Source organism: Emydura macquarii, unplaced genomic scaffold (assembly GCF_026122565.2).
Source record: "Emydura macquarii macquarii isolate MOO-44397 ecotype Brisbane River unplaced genomic scaffold, CSIRO-AGI_Emac_v2 contig_499, whole genome shotgun sequence".
In the NCBI taxonomy this organism is placed as follows: Eukaryota; Metazoa; Chordata; order Testudines; family Chelidae; genus Emydura; species Emydura macquarii.
The window spans coordinates 3,821,445-3,843,362 of NW_027130636.1; the positions used below are offsets into that span (position 1 = coordinate 3,821,445).

General features: G+C 47.0%; 2 protein-coding genes across 10 annotated transcripts in view; one reads left to right on the forward strand and one right to left on the reverse strand.

Annotated features, from left to right (window-relative positions):
• The window catches only part of MAP3K13 (mitogen-activated protein kinase kinase kinase 13), a 140,894-nt gene extending 137,281 nt beyond the window's left edge, over positions 1-3,613 (reverse strand). For all 3 annotated transcript variants that reach the window (XM_067538763.1, XM_067538765.1, XM_067538764.1), the window contains exons 1-2: positions 3,572-3,613; positions 1,307-1,409 (exon numbers count right to left, since the gene is read on the reverse strand). The gene's annotated coding sequence lies outside the window, so the exon portion shown is untranslated. The remainder of the gene's footprint in view (positions 1-1,306; positions 1,410-3,571) is intronic.
• A 182-nt stretch (positions 3,614-3,795) lies between these two features.
• EHHADH (enoyl-CoA hydratase and 3-hydroxyacyl CoA dehydrogenase) overlaps positions 3,796-21,918 on the forward strand; it is a 41,599-nt gene continuing 23,476 nt past the window's right edge. Inside the window, exons 1-3 of one of the 7 annotated variants that reach the window (XM_067538770.1) lie at positions 3,796-4,235; positions 14,457-14,560; positions 16,837-16,980. In XM_067538770.1, the coding sequence (XP_067394871.1) occupies positions 14,543-14,560; positions 16,837-16,980 (162 nt within the window). In that variant the 5' untranslated portion in view covers positions 3,796-4,235; positions 14,457-14,542. The other 6 variants (XM_067538766.1, XM_067538771.1, XM_067538773.1 and 3 more) reach the window with 6 other exon arrangements.

Sequence of the window (21,918 nt, forward strand, 5' to 3'; positions counted from 1 at the left end):
AATTAAATCTTAGATTGTACATAAATTGATGCCATTCAGTCAGGAAAGCTTCCTTATTTGTCACAGGCAGTGAATTTTTTAAGCCTTGTGGTCTACACTCATCTGAGTTTTATCAATCAAATAATTTTTTTTAAAAGTGCCCAAACCCATTGCCTTGCCTTTCCAGGACACTTTTAATAAAAATAATAGGCTTAAAAAAAAAAAAAATCAAGTTTCACATTTTCCACATTGAAACTGCAACAAGGGCTAAAGGAAAATAAATGTCTGAACTGCTATAGTGCGTCTCTGTTACAAATCTAGAGTTGTGTTGTTCATATGACTCTATATCTATCTTAGCTACAACTGTGATAAGCACCTTTAAAATACCTAAGTGCCAATAATAGTTAAGTGTCTGGGGAAACTACATGCCATAGACTTTCCAGCATCACTTCATTTTAATTGTATTTTAATTTGTGCACATCAACAGACAGTCTTTCAGGTCCATAATGCAAGTACTTTTTTTAATTTCAGACTAAATCCAGGACCCAAAATTACCTTTTAGCAAGGTAGGGGCAGATACTGAAGTTAACAACTGGGGAAGAGGAAATCATAATATGTGCTAGGGAGAGGGCAGAGTAACAGAAGCATGCCTCACAACATCCAGGAGGGTTCTCCACTAGAAGAGTGCAAGACACGGAATGCTCCTTCTCTTCAAGAGGTGGTGGAGGACTTCAAATGTAGTGCAAATTTACTAGACAGAGGCTAATACAAAAGATGAATCCCCTGACCTGAGTCTAAGGACAGCACTTTGGTAGGAATTCCAAAAGCTGGATGATGGGGTTGGCTTCTCACTTGGGCTTTGCCCTTGGACAATAGGTCCCATGTCTCTTGTAAGGAATATATATTACAGGAGAATGCTATGTTAGTTACACAAGTTGTTAATCACAAAAGAACATACAGAGTGATTGGACATATTTATTAAAGAAAAATCTCTGTGACAGTTACAACAAAAATTCTCTGGATATCTGCCTACTTCATTGTCTCATTAATCAAGCATCAGATCTGCATTCCAAGGGCTCAGCTCGGTTTTCTATAAATTATAAATCTGAAATAAATCATTGGATTTATATTGTTGTAATTGCAAAGAAATTTTGCTCCAAACAGAGAAAGATCTACAGAACACATCTAATTCTCTGTGTACCATTCAACCTGCATATTAATTGAAATAGGACTCAATAAAACAAGGGTCCTGTCGGAATCACTATGTGACCATGTAACTAAGTACTGTATCATAATGCACAAAGGGGAAGAATTAAGGCTTGCTCACCCCACTCTCTCAATCAAAATCAGAATAGTTTTCACCAGACCATGATGTATCCCTAGGCCAGACATGCATCTATCTCCATGCTGAATGTCTATGTCCCAACCTACTGAGGCACCAGAATAAAAAAAAGTTACTATTTTATTTTTACACACACACACACGCACACGCAAATAAATAAAATGGCAAAAGCGTATTTCCCACTCACTCTTGTAACCCAAAGACGTTTAAAGAAAAATATATCAGACATTACAGAAATTTACCTTTGACAGACCATACCCAGAAAATTTTGGCCTGAAAGGCTAATGTTTGAGAAAGCTATAAAAAACTCAAAATGGCAGAATGAAAATGCTTATACAGCCCTTACCTGTTGCCATGCATTCTAGTCATAATAAGCAAAAAAATGCAGTGGAAAGGGAAGCCCTCTTCAAGGGCTCCAGGAAATACAAGCATCTCACATTATATCCCAACATTTTGAGACCTGGGATCAAATTTATCAAAAATACATTTGAAGTGCAGTGGGAGAGCAATGCAGTGGAGGGGGAAGCAGGGTGTGCTTTTGCTCAGAGCTGAATTGCCTTGAAAGAATTACAGTGTTTAGCTAAGGCGTATGCAATACTTACCTATAATATACCTAGGCTTGGTAGAATTCAATTTTTATAATAATGTATATATATAATATAGAAAATAAAGCTTAAATAAATGTTTATTTTATTGATTTGAATTTTCACAATTACAGGAAATTATGTGGGCAGCAGACAATAATTATATAAATGACAGTAGATGCTGAGATTCAAAAAGTTAAAGCTTTATAACCGTTAAAACAAATCATCAATATCACATGTCAAAATATACAAAATAAATACCCTTAAATCAAATTCTAATAAGTCCTCCAGCAGAATTTTCTTACTTTGCCTATCTGTAAATGTTGAGGATCATTGAAGGAAATATTTTTTCATCAGCTTGTGTATGGTGAAATCAATATTTACTAATATTTACCGATAAAAATCTAATTTTTCCAAGCCGAACTAGGCCTTGATAAAACCAGTGCTACAATAGTGAACTTCATAAACCAGTGACAACTTTCTATGTATATTTAGTGCCTTTCCTCAAAAGATCTCAAAACTATTTACAGAGCATCAATGTATTACAGATGGGAAAACGAGACCAATTATGTCAAAGCAGTTTTCCCAAATCCTGCGTTTCCATATTTATCTTCAAGACAGCAATGCTCTTCAATCTCAAAATTCAAAAGTCACATTTCAGAGACCAGGGACATCACAGAACAGGGCAGCAACATGCAAGGTCATGTTTACATTAGGGAAATGTACAAAATATTCCAGTCAGTGCAAACACTGGTTCAGCTGAAATGGGGTTAGAAGCAGTGGGAGCCAGACAGCAGACAAGGTTCCAGCAGATCCCAACATCTAATCACTATTTTAGTTAAACCTGATTTTCAGCACTCGCTCTTTGACAACACATGAAATGCTCACCTTGCATTGATTATATACAGTAACTGATATAGTGTGTAACTAAGCATCACCCCTCAAGCAGGAACCTCCCCCCCGTGCTTCGCGTGCAGGGGACATGGCAGGAGCCACAGGTGCAGTGATTCAAGGAGAGGGAGAAGAGGGAACCGGGCAGCCTACGAAAGTCCCTTTTCCAGAAGCAGTGACAAACTCCAGAGCCCTGTGTCTGAATTGGAAAGTTACTCAGTGTTTCTTCCAGCTCCCTCCCGGTTTTTTGTCTCCGTGCAGGGTCCCTGTCACGGGAAGCTGCCATATGGTGGGAATGCAGCGGGCGTGGGTGGGGGAGGGATTGACGGGCAGCGGGGAAAATAAGTGGGGATAGAAACAAAGGACAGTGTTGGGTCACACGGTTCTGAGGCGCTGGGAATAACAGAGCCACCGTCCTGCTCTCCTCCGCCACCCTGCGTGTCCTCCACTGCTCACCCCCCCACCCCCAGCTCCAGCCGGCAGTGCCCACACTGGTCCCGAGCACCCTAAAGACACCCCTCAGCGAGCCGAGCCGGGCCCGCCCTTGGGCCCACTCCCCGCACTGCTGCCCACCACATCCCCTCCCCCACACGCCGGCTCGCTCTGCCCCCCGCCCGTTCCCCCCACACACGCTGCCCAGCCCCCACGGCTCCACCCCGCCAATCCTGCCCCCAGATGCCCGCTCGGCTCCACCCCTCTCCCGCCGTTGGCGGAGGCGCCCCGCGTTACCTGGCCAGGGGCTACGGGCACAGACCGGCAGCAGCCACCTACCTACCTTCTGTTCTGACTGAGAGTAGACTGCCGCTATAGCCCCGCCCCTACCACCTGCTACGTTACCAAACCCGTCATTTCCTCCATGCAAAGCGAGGCTGCTGAGGCACTGCCCCCAAGCAAGGCAACCGCGACGCTAGCTGCGTCACTACCGGCTCCATAACATCAGGGGGTGGGGACGGGAGGCCGCTGGGCCAGGCGCATGCGCGCTAAGGTTTCGGGATGTGCGAGCCGGGTACTGATAAGGAGCGAACCGAACACGCTGGTTTTCCCCCACCCTCGCCTCCGTCACGTGCGCCGCTCCCCCCGCCAATCCCAGGCCTGGGCGGGCCTTGGCCCTACTCCTGTCGCGCGCGCGCTCCCGCAGAAAGGGCCCGCCGCCAATCGCCGCGCTGAGCGAGCGCCCTTCCTCCTAAGGCACCTGCGGACGTCGGGCTGGGCGTGAGCCAAGCCGCGAGAGCCTGGGATCGCGTGCCGGGGCGGGGACTCCCTCCTCGCCACCCGCACCACAGATCCGGTCCAAAAGAACCGCTGGTGGCGGGGTCGCACACAACAAACGGGCGCTGCCCCGCGCACGGTCCAGGCCTCTGGTGGCGGGGATGGCTCAGTGCGCGCGGGGGGCCGTGGCTGTGGTCCGCCTGAGCAACCCCCCCGCTCAACGCGCTGAGGTAACAAGCGGGCTGGAGGGGCCGGCCAGGCCCGGGGCTTCCCGACTCTTTCCGCTATCGGGAGAACCCGGGCACTCCACGGCCCCCTTCGCACGGGGGAACCTGGGCACTCACTGCCCCCGGTCCCACGGGGGAGTTTGGGCGGGGGCTCTCCCCCTCGCTGCCCGCGTGGAGGGGCCAGAGGGAGGCATCTTGCCGCCTCTGGTTTCCAGCTGACCCTGTGTGGTGGGGACAATCGGCATCTCTGGGCCGTGACCGTGCGCCTCGCCCGGGCCTCCAGCCCCTGTCCTCCGCCGAGATGCGGGCCGGGGCGCACGGCAGAGCTGCGGCGTGGGCAGGAGACTCCGAGCCAGGCCGGCTTCTAGCCCCAGAAGCACCGGACCGTGCGACGTTGCCCTGTAGACCTCGCTTGCCTGCAGCCCGGGCAGTGGGCAGGGCAGGCTCACTCACACGGGTGGGTGCATGAAGGGCTGCAGCCCCACGGGGCGCCCAACGCTCTCTCGGGCCCCTCGCTGAGCAGCTCCTCTCTCTCGGAGGAAGCTTGGCACCCCTGTACAATCAGCAGCTTGTTTACGTGAGCATTAACCTGCTACTTTGTCCTCTTCGATTTGGCAAGTTGTACACACGCTCGTGCTGGGGGGGCCCGGGCCTTACCGCTCCCTGTGGCTGTTGGCTCCTGGATGGGGGGCGGGGACTGTGTCTCGGGCGCTCCGGGGTAGGTGCTGTGCCTGGGAAGGCGGGCCGCTCGGGGGCTGCCGCACCGCATCGCGCTGTGCCCTTGCAGATGCAACGGGCCGCGCTGGTGGCGGGGTCGCACACAACGAACGAGCGCTGCCCTGCGCACGGTCCAGGCCTCTGGCGGCGGGGATGGCTCAGTGCGCGCGGGGGGCCGTGGCCGTGATCCGCCTGAGCAACCCACCGCTCAACGCGCTGAGGTAACAAGCCGGGGGGAGCTGCCGGCCCGGCGCTTCCCGACTCTTCCCGCCGTTGGGAGAACCCGGCCACTCCACGGCCCCTTCCCTTTGGATGGGGGAGCCTCCGCGGGAGCTCTCCCCCTCGCTGCCCGGGTGGAGGGGGCGCGGCGGGAGGTACCTTGCCACCCTTGGTTTCTCCTAGACTCTGTGGTGGGGACAGTCGGCATCTGCGGGCCGTGACTATTTGCCTCGCCCGGGCCGCCAGCCCCTGTCTTCCGGGGGGCGCATGGCAGAGCTGCGGCGTGAGTGGGAGACTCCGAGCCAGGCCGGCTTCTGGCTCCAGTAGCGCGGGGCCATACGGCGTTGCCCTTTGGACCTCGCTTGCCTCCAGTCCGGGCAGGTCAGGCTCACTCACACAGGTGGGTGCATGTGGCGCGCCCGATGCGGTCTCTGGCCCCTAGCTGAGCAGATCCTCTCTCTCTAGGAGGAAGCTTGGCAATGCTGTAGAATCAGCAGCTTGTTTACCAGAACGTTAACCTGCTACTTTGTCCTCTTCGATTTGGCAAGCTGTACACATGCTCGCTCTGGATGCGTGTAATGCAGTACAGGTCAATCGAGTTACTTAAAAAAAAAGAAATGTTCCCTATGTGGGTACTAGAATCATCCATGAAATTAACTCAAATGGGTGCAGTCCTTCACCGTTTTGATATAGAAGCAGGAGAGCACAGACATTTTTGGTAGCATGAATTGAACTAAAATGATGGCTCATTTAACACCCCTCAATAATTAAAATGCAAAGTCTGCTCCCTTTTAGAGTTATAGTTCAGAGTTTGACCATCTTTTAGTTTCACCTTGGGTAACACAACCTTGCAAAATTTTCAGGACAACTTTCCAGCCTGGGCCCAAAATGGACTTACTCATCCTCAGGATGATTATGATAAAACTAATGATATATTACTCCTTTAAACAAATCATTCTGGGTGAGTAGATAAGTAAAATTTGGCAAGGCTGAGTTTACCGTCTCTCACGGCTCTTCACAATCTAGCTTTAAAAGACTTTCCATCAACTGTATGTATTTATTTCAACAGTGTATAAAGTGGGAGGGAACCTGGTTTAAAGAAGCACAAGAACTTGAGTATCATAATAACTAAATTTTCTCTGACATTTTCAGTTAAAAGTGAAGTTTCAGATTTCTTTGTTAGGGATGACAAATGCATTTCATATCCACAATGACACCACTCACTGTTAGGGAACATAATATTCTGGAAATTAAATATATTTAGGACTCTGAAGGAATTCAAAAAGATCTACTTTTTGAGGATCTGTTGATGTCTAACTTTTTTTTCCTCTTATTCCCCTCATCTGCAAATGGTTTTGTTGAAATGCACAAAACTGTAGATTGATGTAGATCTGAACTTGCGCATACATTAGTTTAAAATAAATGTATTACTGTGATTATCATACTAATGAGTGCAGTTGGCAGGGCATTCTCTTGGGGTGGCTGTGGGACTTGATCTCTTTCCTTTGTTCAAAAGAGCCCAAATTTGATGACCCCTGGGTCACACTGCATTTGAAAAGGTTGAGTCATCAGTGCTAAATTATTGGAAAAGGATGATTTTCAGCTTTTGACTGTGGATTTGTTAGTTGGAACAATTATATGGGATGGAATTGGTGTAGTTTAGTAAAAAATGAAGGGAATTATTGATATTTATATTGTGTCTAGGGAGCCCAGAGCTTTTTTCCCCCTGTAGTAGGTGAAAGCCCAGGTTGTCGTAAGGGTACAATTCGTAAAGCCGAAAACAGATGAGAACTTAATAATTGGGTAGTAATAGACTGTATCAACCAGATGATATTCCATACAAGAAGAACCCTTAACCATGCTTGTAGCGGTTTCCTTTGCCTCACATTGACGCCGACTTTTTTGGCTTCAGAGTGACAGATAAATATTTCTATCAGTCCATATAAGATTCCAGGATTGTCAGAGAAGCCTACATATAGATACATTTTTCTTATACTCACCTCTAAAACTGATGAAACATTTTCCCAAAAATAGGTAACTAGTCAAAAGCTTGCAAGGCAGTGGACTGGACAGAAGCAGGGCTCCTCCAGGTCCAATTCTGCAGCTCCTGCATACCAAAAAAATCCCACTAAAGTCAATAGTAGTTGCTCACATGCAGCAGTTACAGAACCGGGCCAGTGGAGGGGAACTGCTGCTGCATTCCTGTGAGCTTAGGGGAAAATGTTCTTAGCCCCTTAAAATGTAAAGGGCATTGTGGTAAAGACACCTGGGCTTTGCTGGAGAGATGAGGCTCTGAAACTGCTTTCCTCCAAAATATCAGAGGTTCTTTCCTTATGCAGAGCTGAGGAACTCTGCAAGAGAACACCTACAGAGACTCTACCCTGTAGCAGAAATGAGATGGACAGATGATTTTCCCACAGAGCCTTTTAAAAATAAGATGTCTGAGTGTTTCTCTTTCAGCGCAGGAATTCAAGACTCCCCTCCTCTGCACATCTCAGGAACTTTGCAGCAAAAGGGACTTTTTTTTTTATTTCTCTATGATAAGCTTTCAGAGAAGAGCTGGTTAGAAAATAGAAATTCCTGCACAATACTTTACAATTTTGGGAAAAATATTGTCCCAAACCAGGACAAGACCTCAAACACACATTATTTTGCTGGAAACAAATTCATAGAAGATTTCATTTTGGGAGAATCAAAATGGAATTTCCCAGCTGCGTGCCTGGCAGGCTCTTGTTAGTTTTACTTAATTCACAAGAGCCTTCTTGCCTGACTGCCCGAGAGCTGGCGTGTTCAGCCTCTCGCTCCCCCCCTAGCGCTGGGGCCAGAGGAGCTGAGCACCCCAGCTTTCTGCCTGTCCAACTCTGTGGAGCCAGGCAGGGAGGCTGAGTGATCTGGCTCTGTGCCTCTTTGGCCCCAGAGTCTCAGCATCCCTCATGTCAATTTCATTTTTTTTGCCTGCAGCAGGGAGCTGTCATTTGAATAGTTTCCTATGGAAAATGGGTTTGGGTTTTTTGGTCAGAAAATCATCCTGACAAAATATTCTAGCCAGCTCTTCTTATCCATAGGAGAATAGCTCCCCAGCTGATACTGGGATAATGTAGATAGTGTTCGCATTTTAAAAGGAATGTTGATAAAATGGAGAGTGCAGAAAAGAGCTACAAAAATTATTTGAGCACTGGAGAAAATACCTTACAGTGAGACAGAGCTCAGTCTGTTTGGTTTATCAGAAAGAAGATTGAGAGGTGACTTGATTACAATGAGTAAGTACCTTCATACGGAGAAAACACTAGGTACTAAAGGGCTCTTTAATCTCACAGAGAAAGGCAGAGCAAGAACCAGTGACTGGAAGCTGAAGCCTGACAAATTCAAACTGGAAATAAGGTGCACTCTCTTAATAGTGAGGAGGATTAACCACTGGAACAAATACAATGGGAAGTGGTGGATTCTCCACCTCTTGATATCTTCAAATCAAGATGGGATGCGCCTTTGTGGAAGATAATGCATTAGCAAAGCACAAGTTATTGGGTTCAGTTGGGTAACCGTGAAATCTGAGGGCCTGTGGTTTACAAGAGCTAGGCTAGATTATTCTTATTTGTATTACTATCATATAGTGCTTAGGAGTTCATGTTATCGAATGGTCCTTTCTGGTCTTAAGCTCTATGCATCTGTGAATCCACAAGTTGCATGTCTTACACACCTTAGTAGGTTCACAGGACAGCTAAACTTTTGCACACTTCCTAGTCTTCCTTTCCTGTGTACGTTAAGTAGTATGCAGTAAGGAAACCCTTCTGCTGCTGTGAACCTCCTAAGTCTGTGAAGAGCCGCTCCTATCTTGTGAATGCTAAGTGTCAGACAAACTCTTTCTTAAAAAAAAAAAAAAAAAAAAGTAAAAGCCTCATTAACCTTCAGGGCTTCTTATGTTCTTTTAAAAAAATTGAAGGACATTCACACTTAAAGCTTAACTAACTTACAGTTGAAATTGCTACACTAAATAAACTTTTTCTAAAATACAGGACAAGATCATTACAATTAAGAAAACCCTGTGTATAAAAGGAATAGGAATAGCATATTAAGGTCATCTTCAGTAGTCTTACCTTACAGGGCATAGGCTTAATTAACAGTACTGCTGTGAAATTTTACTGTACATTCCAATATATCTACTTAACTCAACCACATAAAATCCTTATGAACTCTGAACATATTTCATTATATAAACTTTGCACAGTCAACTATTATATACATATGTTGAAAGAGTTAAAGTTGTTGGAATGCGTATAATGAACGGATCTACAGTCATGGTAATAAAATACATGTGTAAATGTTACCGGTCACTTCTATTTCTTTTATGCTCAGGTTTTTTAAATGTGATGTTCTTGTGTATTATATTTATTCTAGGAACTTTCATTGTAAATTATGTATTTTTGCATGCACATTATGATAAAGATGTATGACTACCTTTGTGGGCATTGGGCCTGTAGCATCTGTCATGGGAGCAAGCATGTTATCTGGGCCTGACAAGAATTAGGTATTACTCTTGTCCTTTGTCCTGCACTCCTGCTTTCAGTAAACGTTTTGTTTTTCTTGCTAGAATTCTAAACAAAAATCCCATTTATGAAAGCTACAACCTTTTGAGGGGAAACAAAATAGTATGTGCTAGCAAAGTGTTAGTTATTCACTGGCAAAATCAGTTCTGTTGAGCTATGATAGGAAAGAGGGAATTGGAGGATAGAATTGCCCCTTGGTATCAGCCTAAAGTAACTGATTTCCCTAGGTTTGATAGAAGGCGTAACCTGTGACAAAACACTTTCTTTCATAACTCTTCTCTCCCACCCTCCCCACTCCCCCCCCCCCAAAAAAACCTCTCTCCAATGCAGATTAACTCCTTGTTTACCACACTTCAGAGCACACTTAGTATAACTGCTGATCGTATGTACACCACAGGCACAGAAATGCTTAGAGCACATTTTAAATGCCTCTCGCTGCTTCTATGCATTTATTCTACACAGTGTGTTCAGAAGAATTGAACGTGTGTAAAATATTACATTATGTAATATGTGTGGGTCTCCCCTCCCAACCCGCTTATAAATTATGGTAATGTTTCATTATGATCTTCTATTTAATCTTTCCAGCAATGGCTGAGTTTGCTGCTCCTGTGTCCAGAGAGCTGGTGGTAAAGGGGCTAAATGGTATATAGTAGACATTGTGGGAGTAGAGTAGGGATGCAACACAGGGCACAGCCTGAGGTCTTATTATAAAGGGGCTAATACAAAAAATTAATGTGCATTCATCCCATAGATGATGAATTGGCTGATTAAAATTAGAAAGGTTTGATACTCAGCTACATATAATTATATGCTTTGAAAACCTTTAGTGAGTCATCTAATCTGTTTCCCTGCATCATGTCAAAATTGGTTTCATTATCTTAAGTTTCAGCTTTGAAAGCCACTAGCAATGTAGCCCTGGCTTTATTAGTTACTACATATAGTGCCATAGATAGCGTGAAGGGTGCTTGGAGAGCTAGGTGGCTGAGTGCTTGCACACCTGATTCTAGCCCCTTGCCTCTCTGTCAGGGCAGTAGAAGTGGCTGTTCCTGACACTAAGCCAGGAATCTTCAGCTCTCCATCTGCACCTGGGCCTTGGCCTTTGAAGGGATACGTAGGGGGACTCAGGTCCTCCTGCTCCACAGCCCTGTGGGAAGCAACACCAGCAGGGTCCTCCCAGCAGCAAGTCTAAGTCTGCTGCCCTAGGCTACTTCCCATCTATATATCCCTTCAGTTAGGAGCATGGCCCCAATAGTACATCACTTGAAAAATAGAGTCCAAAGGAGCAGGGCCCTGCAGGAGCTGCTGGTTCTCAGAGGCGGTTATGGTTGGAGAAGGCCCTGCCTGGAGGCCTTACCTGGTCTGTGGTCCCCTCTCAGGCTCCACCCTCTGTCTAGCTTCCTGGAGATGGGTTCCTCTCTCCCTGTCCACCACACCTTCACCTGGGCTTCTGAGCTCTTTTTAACCTGCTTCTCCACCAGCGCATGCTTGGCAGGCCAAGAGGGGTGGGGTTACCTGGGCCCAGTATTGCCTTTTAAACCCCACTCTGGGCCCAAAGGGGTTGTGTACCCCTTCACAGATGCAACAGCACTTTCTGTGAATGGATAGTGGCAAACAGATAACAGTTTGCTGCACAAAATGGCTTACAGTCTAAGAAACAAGAAAAAGCAAATGGTATATAATATGGAATGAGGAGAGGGAATAGATGTTAGAGTTTGAATGCTTCCTGGAGGGAGTTTAGTAGTTTTAGTCTGGAGGCTATCTAGTCACATTAGGCATCATGGAAGAAGGTTCAGTGCCACAAGTAGGCAGAGGAGATGAACAGGACAGCAAGGAGGGACCAGGAAAGATTAAGTGGAACATAAAGGGTATAGGAGGAAATGAGGGCAAAGATATAGGCAGATTTATGGAGAGCTTTGAAGAGGATATGGAAGAGGGAGCCAGCTGGGAGATTTAACATAGGGCAGATGTGGTCAGGGTGGCAGAGGAGGAAAGATGATCCTGGCAGCTCAGTTTTGGATGAAGCAGAGCTAGGACACAGATAAATCGGAGAGGAGAAGGTTTGATTAGTCAAAGCAGGATGTATCCAACTGTACACAAGACAGTCAATCTGCCCTTAGCTGGGTCTTCAGCCCCATCCCCAAACCCTTTAAATTCCAGCCCTCTGCTTGGGCTGCTGGGGTAGACAACAAGCAGGAGCCCCCCCCAAGTCCCTCACCATTGACAGGTCCAGAAATTCCTCAGGGTCATCAGCAGAGGGCAGCTTCTCCAGGTCACAGGGGGTCCTCTGGTATACCAGGATTAGGCAGTTTCAGGGGGCCCCCCAATATCAGGCAGCTCCTCCAGGTCAGGGCCAGCTTTGGGGTTTTTCCCACCCAGTGGTCTCGGGTAGCCCTCTCCAGTCACTCAGTCCCAGCGGCCCGGGCAAGTTTTGGAGACTCTGGTCGGTGGGGAAGTTACTCCGAACAGCCACAGGGCCTGGGTCAGGCACAGACCCCAGCCTCTGGGGAGACCCATCTGCCTCCAGCAGCAGCTTCCCCCTGACTAAGCTGCTGGACTGGCCTTTTATAGTTCCCTTTCCTGCCCTGGCTCCGCCTCTCTGCTTCCAGGGTATTTGGCCTGCAGGGCCTTGTTCTGCCCAGCAGGGGCATCATGACTCTCTTGGGCCCAGGCTCAGAGGAAGGCCACAGTGCCTTGCAAGTTCAAGGCAGGATCAAAGCAACTTTTCTTCTGGATGCGGGAACCAAAGACTGGTAAAGATGAGGAGCACTGCCGTAAAGTGAATGAGTTTCTCAAGAATTCACCAATGCCTGGTGCTTTGAGTGGGAGTGGAGGCCATGAGCTCTCAGCATTAGGAGGTGAGGGTGGCTTGCAAAGCCTTCTTGGGAATATGAGCCATAACCAGTTCATGCAGCTGATCGGACTAATGGGTTTGGAGGACTTGGTGGGCTTGGTGCACTGACAGGGCCTAGCCTGGCCAGCTTACTGGGAAGTGGGGAACCCCTAACCAGCAGCTCATCATCAAGTACATTGGGGCTTAGGCTATTTCCCTAGTGGCTGCTGAGGGAGCCCAGGACCACCCACTAATCCAGGTCCCAACCCAGGGACTCTATATATAAACAGCACCCACACACTGCTCCCTTTAACTCATTCAATAGGCTGCTACTGTTTTCCCTGGGTTTCTTCCCCCCAGTCTTTCCTTTCACCCAGTCCCTTGCTTAGAGTTACAGTTCACAGGTTCGCTCTCTCTGTGCAGAAAGTGGAATGCAGCCAGAAATTGGGTTCTGGTTATCTCTTGGGCTCCTGTAGCCAAAATGGCACACCGTTCCTTGCCACTCACATCCCAGCCAAGAACAACTGAGCTGCTCAGGAGTCCCTATGGCTCATTTTATCTGAGCCTGCTGCACTCCGGCTCCTTACCTGCAGCCTTTCTAGGCTGGCCTGGAAGACACACTTTCACTGCTCCTTCCTTGGGGTGGAGGATGGTAGGGACTGCAAGGGCTCTAGCAGGAGGCCTCAGAGGGGCTGGTGCACCCTGTCACAACCACATTGAGGTGTTTTTCCTCTTCTATTAGTTTAATGCCTATGAGAAAATATCCACTGTAATCTTTTCTCTGGCCAAGGCTGGTATTGCAGGAGAAGCAGAATGGATGGGGGGGTCTCAATGAGAACCCAAGTAGATGCGATGTATGTCTGCAGTTAGGGTTAGGGCAAGAAGCTTGAAAGAAGAGGGACAAGAAGCAGAGGGTATCAGAAGAGGTGAGTGACCGTAGTGACAGGTGAGGAAAATGATGTCAGAAGTGAGGTGATAAGGCATTAGGAGACCAGAGAGAAAGGGGCTGCAGGTGAATTTTAGCTCTCAGCAGAAAGGCCAGATTTGAGAGATCTCCTGGAGGAAGCTGCAGCACCCCTTGGAGACTGCCTTCATATGCATAGGGACAAACTGAGAACAGAGCCCACTTGTGCTAGGCACTGTAGAGAGAGAAGCAGACACTCTAACGAGACACCCCCAGCAGAATGTACAATGTGATAGCTGCAAAGGTCATGAGAGTTACACCATTTTTTTTTTTTTTAATTTCTGGGGATGGAGTTTTTGATGGGAAGAGACTGTCTAAATGGAAAGACCAGGGAAGGGGAGGAGACACTGAAGGGCAGGCAGCCAGTGTGCAGTGAGGCTGAGATGAGGATACTGAGAAGGAGGACTTGGAGCAAATAGCAAAACAGGATGGGAGAGAGAGCACCATCAAAACTAGAAAATATTGATGTCAGCAGCAGCATCCAAAGGCCTCCCCTCAAGCTGCTTTTGCTGGCTTCAGTCTCTGGCTCTCTCCTCCCTTTGGTTTCTTTGCCCAAGCGGTGGGGGGAGAGGTATCGCGTGCACCCTCAGAGAGCCCCCAGCTTGCAGTCCTGATTGATAGGAGGGATGGCAGCACTGTCAATGGTACAGAGAAGAGGGGATGAGAAGGACTTGGGAGGAAAAGTCAGGAGTTCCATCTTGATCTAAGTTGATGGAGAGACTAGAGAGGGAAACTGAAGTGTGGAACTGGAGGGAGGGAGATTGCTTGAGTGGAGAGGTAGATCTGTGGGTTATCAGCATACAGGTGGCAATCATGAGTCAGTGAGATCACCTGGGAAGAGGGGAGGAGAAGAGGGGCCATGTGGGACTTCACAGATAAGTGGATAGGGGGAAGAGGCCAGATTTTTGGTGTGGGTAAATGCCAGTTGATGATTCTCTGATTTATTTTAGCTCTGCAGTTGTTCAGGCTTTAGAGCAAGGAGTGAAGAAAGCAGATGCAGACCCTGCTGTGAAAGCTGTTGTGATTTGTGGCGCAAATGGGATATTCAGTGCAGGTAAGAATTCTCTATTTAGTGTGCACACACGAGTTAATTATTCCAGCATCCTATGGGAGTTTTGCCACTGTAACTACAAGTATCATGATGAACAATTCTGTGGTACTTCAGAGTAGCAGCATGATCTGTAGTCTGACTTATGCTTGCATTATTCTAGCAGTAACAGTCAACAATGACCAGATGTATCTTTAATGTAGTGTTTCTCATAGGTGGACCAAATTAGGCTAGAGAGGATTCCTTTTACATCTTCACATGTAGTCAGCCCTCCCACTATGTAACATTAAATATAGGATTTGCTTACATTAGTGTTTACAAACATGGGCAAGGAATAGAGATTATATATAAATCATACATATAAATGTATAAACATAAACATTGAATCTAATGTCTGATAAATATACAATATTTAAATACAGAGAAAAAACCCTCTCTTCAGATAGGTAGGTGCTTGTGTCTCTAGGAACCAGGACCATGCAGCAGTTACTTAGTCCTCAGATCTTCTCCAAAGTGTTTTCATCCCATTGGGGCTCTACAGGAATTAGGAGGGACTCGGTTCTTTACATCTTTCTTACTTTCTACCAGCTTAGACCAGCCTCCAACTAAACTAAGAGTTCATTCTCCTCATTCTGTGCTTCCCCATTTTAGAATCCCAGCATCCAAAATTCTCAGCATGGTGTTTCCTGTTTTATATTCAATTTCCATGTGTGCTGGGAAGCTTCTTCCTGAAGCTTCGGCCTGGCCTGGATTTTCTGTCCTGTAGAATGGGACTGGATGGCAGGGGAATTGGGAAGGGCCATTGAAATCCCTCACCCTTTGCCTAGAGCAGATATGAGGCTTGAGAGCCATAAGTTCCTCTTTAATGTGTCTCCTGCAGCTCTTTGCAGCACATATTAAAAGACTGATTTAATTATTAACCGATAGGATGCGTTTACTATGTTAACCAATTGTAGTTGATAAAATAATAATACATGATCAATCATTTTGCTGTTAAACTAATATAAACTAAATATTTCCCCTGTCAGACTGTTTAAATAGGAACAGATAGTAGATGAAGCAATGAATTCACACGGCTCTTTTGGGTAATGTTGATCGCTAATTTGGCTCCTGAACCACTGAGGTTTGAATATCTCTGACCTAGAGAGTCTCTTGCTGCCCCCTATAGGACATCTCACACACTTCCCATAGGCAGAGGCTCTGCTGAGGCAGAAAGTGACTTCTGACGGTGTGGGTAACTCTTATCATGAGTTGAGGTCAACTCAGGGAGGCATAAGGTGTAGCATCATCAGAATGACCTGCAAAGAGAGAAACGATTGACTCATCATATCTTAGGGTTGCTACCTGCCCTGAAATGGAAAGGGCTGTTTTACAGAGCTGCAAATCGAGGCTGTTCAACTTCGGATTTTGACTGGCATTGGCCCCAGGCCACTGAGCACCGCTGGGGGTTCCAGGAGTTGGGCTGAAGGCGGATCAAGAGCCAGAAATGAGGCACTGCTGTATGCTGAAGTGGGGGGTGGCTGGACAGCCCCACCTTTTTCCTGATGCACTGCTGTCATTTTGCTTTTTGGGCTTTATGTCTGCATACAGATCTGTCCCTGCCCCAGACTCTCAGGAGGTAGAGGTGTCTTGTGGTGGCAGCTGCTGCAGGAGTAGGAGTGTATCCACAGCTGAGCCCCCACTGTATCCCACCAACAGCTAGGGAAGGAGCAGACTGCACATACTAGGGGCTTGTGGGGAGTGAGAACCCAGTGGGGAACTAAGTCTGGTTCCCTTACGTGTTCACTTTCAGAGTTGCTAACCTGTTGAGATGTTTGTAATGTTGTTTTTGATCTGTGAGGTGGACTGTGTACTGTCAGCCTTACCTCTCCTTTAACCAAACGTTCTGTCAATGTTAACTTCACATTGATGGTCATTATTATACCTGTCTGGGAGTTATTTATGCCTTATCTATCTCTAAGGTTTTATGAATAGGCCCAGAAAGAGGGTCGAGATCCAGTTTCCCCCCAGGGGTCCTCTGCGCTCATGAGTAGGTTTGATTATCTTCACCATTTTCTTCACCACATCCAACCTGCTCTATACATCTGCATCATGGCTGCTGTCTTTCAAGCTCAGGATTGAATAGGAGTCCACAGTCTGTCAGCATTGATCCTTAATTGTCTGGAAGGAAGGGTCGTTCTAAGCAAGGACAAGCACTCTCTGCCCTGCTGATGTTTCATGTTCTTGTTAAGATCCTCTGTGTTTCCTCAGGTGCTGACATTAGAGGGTTTTCCTCCATTCAGGCAGGAGACAGACCCAGTTTGGCATCCGTAATTGATCTAATCGAGAGAAGTGAAAAGCCTATGGTGGCTGCCATTGAAGGCATGGCATTGGGAGGAGGACTGGAGGTGGCATTGGGTTGCCACTACAGGATTGCACATGTGCAGGTAACACATGCTATTGGCTACAGAGATTCCAACAAAGGGCAACACGTATGTTAGAAGGGTATGTCCTCCTATACGAGATTCCACATAGCCTGAGGTGCGTAGAGCTGCTCTATACACAAGGGGGCATGGGAGGGTCTGGACAGGGAGCCATGGGGAACCTGCAGCTGCATTAATGAGAGTGCTGCTGCATGGCCTTCCTGGGAGGAGGAGAAAGGCTAAAGGGAAGAGCTCATAACTAAATGCCTCATTTGCATACTGAGGGTCCCGCTTCACACTCTGCCTCCTCACAGCCGCCCATTCTTCACCCTTAGCTCCTCCCATTTTCTACACTGCCGTTGGGAGGAAGGGAGCAGGTGCACAGGAAGGGTGAGACAGGCCTGGTCTGCATTACAAAGTTAAGTTACCTTGTGTCAACCGATTTGCACATATGACTACACTCAAATTTGTCTCCAGCTGACGGAAGCACTGTGTTATGAGGATGCAGGAAAACCACCTCCTCCAATGGCATAGAGCCACAGTCGACCTTCTGAGGTGGATGCAGTGCTAGTGTAGAACAAATGACCTGTGTCATCCCTAACAGGCCTCCAGCAGGTGTTCCACCATGCCCCATTCCTTGCAACAGTAACTCCACTGCCCAGGGGTCACAGCGACCAGAAGCCCCTCCTTCCCTTATAAAGCTACCCACATATTTCTGAAATGCCTTTTCTTGATTGTCCACTTTGTGAGCACACTTAACAGCTCTGCTAGCAACTGCCCAACCAGCTATACTGGCTGAACACGCTAGACACGCTCCTGCCTGGAGCAGACAGGAGATATTGGATCTCCTGGGACCGTGGGGGAGAAGAGGCTGTGCAAGCACAGCTATGGAGCAGCTGTAGAAACCTCAACATCTACAGAAAAAATTGTACTGGGAACGCAGGCAAAGGGGTACATCAGAGATCAGCAGCAGTGCCAAGGCAAAGGAACTGTACCAGACATACAACAAGGCTAGGGAGGCCAACTATTGATCTCCTGCTGAGATGTAAACCTGCCACTTTCCCAACAAGCTGCATGACACGTTTGGCAAAGATCCCATCAGCACCCCACAGACACCTCGGAGGAGCTCGAAACAGACCCCTACCATTTAACAGCGAGGAGCCGGTGGGGGAGATACAGTGGAAGGTCCAGCCATGCCATGAGCCAGGACCTTTTCAAGACTCCATCACAGTCTATCCAGCCGCACCAGCTGAGCAAGGACAAGATCAATGAAGGGAAAGAAACCTCTGGTAAGTGTGTGCATGCATTATTTCTTATAATGTTTAAGACTAAAGATGATGCCCGGCCCATACCCAAGTTCACAAGACACGGGTATCAACTTTTCAGTGTTTTACTTGTACAAGAAGAGGTAGAGGTACAACAAACAGAGTCTGAGTTTGTATCTGCTTTCATTCCCCTGCGGAGCAGTTGGTTTATATACATTGCATCCTCCTGAGAGACCTTAATGCACCTTTTCTGAAGACACTCTGCCATCCTCTCCTGAAGGTTTCTAAGGATGGCTGCCTTTTTTTTCTTCCTCGACGGTAGGACACTTTCCCACGCCACTCTGTGTTGAGTTTGGCTGACACCAATGCAGTAAACAGGCTAGAGGCATGCAGGCCAGGGCAGGTTTGAGATACAAGTAGCAGCTGTGCTGTCTGTGCCTTTGTGACTCTCCACAATGAGATATCGGCTAAAACTGCCAGCACCCTAGTGCTAATACTCAGTGCCATTGCCCTGTGCTCGTACCCATGGAAATAGGCCTAGAAATGTTATTGTTGCATGCAACCAAAATTCTCTGCACCTCTCTCGCCTCACCTCTAATGGGCCATACCCCATTATGGCTGGGGCTAGAGAGTGGTTCTGTATATAGGTGCTCCAAAGCTGAAGTGTCAATAAGCATGTCTTATTAAAAGTTTTATGGGAATAAGGAAGTGAGTTTGGAAACTTATCCTTTTTAAATGTAAGTCCAATGACACATCTGTCTGTTTTTATCAGCAGCTGCTGCCATTGCAGCCTGGAGGGGGTATCCCCTCCACACCCTGAGAACACCTGACCTTGAGGAGGAGGAGAAAGAAAAGGACTAGACAGGACACGTTGCAGGTCCCAAATGCTACAGATGCTGATTGACCTACAGGTCCCAAAGTCCCAGACTCCCCACCCTTTGCAGTCCTGAGAGAACTCCATGCTAGCAGCTCTCTACACCCTCCAACATACCATGTGGCATCACAGGCTGCATCCCTGGCCCCACCCTCCTCATCCAGGAAAACCACAGCTTCACATACACCAGCTGTGGTTTTCACAGGTCATTGTATGTGTGGCCACAAGGGACTACATTTGTGCACAGAAATGGGCAGGTATGTTTGCTGCCTTCCCAATTTTAAAGTTCCATGCCGTAAGTGTGTGTTTAAAAGTTTGTATTGCATTGTCTGTTGTATTTTTCACATTGTTTTTGCCACTCAATAAATTTCTATTTTTTTTAAAACAAAACTATCTTTGTTTGTTTGTTCACAACACATATTGTAGAATGTGAAGCAGTACTCAAAGCATGCAGTACTTATACGTGTACAGCCCTACAGAACTTCTAATTCTAAGAAAATATCCAGTCAATATTTATAATTTTATAGCAAGCATGCCATAATTCGTATCTTCAGTCAAACACACAAGTTATAAATTTACAGTAAGCACTAGACGTTTCTTAGTAGCATAAAAATTTCCAGGCCCAGCGATCACTCCAGAACGCTACTGTGAGTGATGTTGAAGTGCTCTTTCAAAGCCTTCCTCAACCACTTAGCTCCATAATGAGCTCTTATAATGTCCCTTGTGTCTGGCTGTTCAAAGTCAGCAGACAGCTGCTCCACCTCTGCCCTCCACCCTGGCAGCAGCCTCCCCCACTTTGGCTCACAGATGTTATGCAGGACACCACAGGCAGCTATGTAAGTAAACATTGTCAGCATCCCTTCGGTCTACCAAAAGCACATGCAACTGTTGTTCGGCAGCTGCTGAATTCGTAGCTGAATCTTTCCTTGGTGCTGTCGAGGTGGCAGGTGTGCAGCTTCATGAACTAGCAAAGCAACGAATAGGCTGGGTCCCCCAGAATCACTACTGGTATTTCAACATCACCGATGGTAATTTGCTGGTCAGGAAAGAATGTCTCTGCTTGCAGCTTTCTGAACCATCTTGTGCACTTGAAGATGCAAGTGTCATGCATCTTCACTGACCAGCCCACACTTGATATCAGTGAAGTGTCCCCACTGATCCACCAGTGCTTGCATAATCATAGAAAAGTAGCCCTTTCTGTTGATATATTTTGTATTAAGGTGGACTGGTGCCAAAATAGCAATGTGCATGCCATCTATCACAGCACTTCATTTCAGGAACTCCGGAGCTCAAAATCCAGCCACGATGTCCTGTGCACGTTGCCCAGAGTCTCAGTCCTGCATAGCAGGAGACAGTTAATGGGCCTACACACTTGCATGACAATTGGCCCCCGCTGTAGATTTCCCAGCTCCAAAATGATTTCCAGTAGCAATCTGGCATTGCAAACTTCCACGATGTGATTGCCACTCGTTTTTCAACTATCAATGCAGCTGGTGTCTATGCACTGGAGGGCTGGGGCAAGCTCAGCACACATATCCAGGAACAAGTCCTTTCGCAATTGAAAGTTCTGCGGCCACTGCTCGTCAGCCCAAACCCTTGTTATGATGCGGTCCCACCAGTCAGTGCTTGTTTCTCAGACCCAGAAGCAGAGCTCCACCATCTGCAGCTGCTCCATGAAAGCCACCAAAAGCCTTAAATTGTTTTTCATTCTGTCCCTCAGCAAACAGTCCTCTAAGAAATTGGCATGTCCCCCATTGTTGCAGCACTTCCTGTGGGTTTGCAAATGCAGGAGAATTGCTTCCTGTATTTGCAGTGTTCATGAGAATAGCACAGAGCTCTGCAGGCTCCGTGCTTCTATCAGAGATGGCAGACAGTGAAAAGTGTCGTGTGGGTTTGTGGTGGGGAAAAAACCACAATCATTTGGGATATGAATGGCATTATGGGATGGAGAAAGGTGCATGCTGGGAACTTGACCCCTAGTTCCTAGAGATCCCTAGGTGAGTCATTTCTATCCCATAATACATTACAAAAAGTTCCCAAAAGGCAATGCACTGGAGAGTGGTGTGTGGCACACTGGGATACCTCCTACCATGCACCACACTTTGCATCAACACAAGCGCTCCTGGTGATACATGCAGCATCAACACCAGCAGCCAAGTATACAAGCACTAGCGCGATATACTAACTGTGGCAGCTGTGTACCAGCCTTACCTGTGTCACCCAAAGTTTGTAGCATAAACATGGCCTTACTTTGGCCTCAGTGTGCAGAACTGCCCCAGTGCTTACCCCATTCACAGCATGAACAGTTTAGTCACATATTTCCCTGGAGCATAGCTAACTTGTACTCCTTGCTGCAGACTGTTTTAGGGCTTTCAGGATCAAAGCTGATGAGAGCTAAGTGATCTTGGTGCTGCTGTGCTATTGGGCTGTTAATTTTAGATCTATATAGCTGGGTGACAGCCTGTCCCAGGAGGAGGGGGTTAATTCCTCACTAGTCTTCAGTTGGGTTTTCTTGATACATACTGGAGCAGGACTTCATTGTAAAGCTACGGATTTACTTTTAGGTCAAATTTAAACCAGTCATTTAGTAAATACTTAAACATTCCCTTTAGAATAGTACTGTGGTGACTTTTTGGTTTTGTCACTGTTTTGAGATCACTATTTGACTAAATGAAAACCCCAAACCTTCCCGTATCTCCGCAGAACACTGTCTTTTCAGTCACACCATCTGCATATCAGCATTAGTGGGGAAAAGTACAGCCTTTGATTGATCTTGTATGGATTTATCCAGAAAGAATGGGGAAAATTACAGGTGGCATAGAC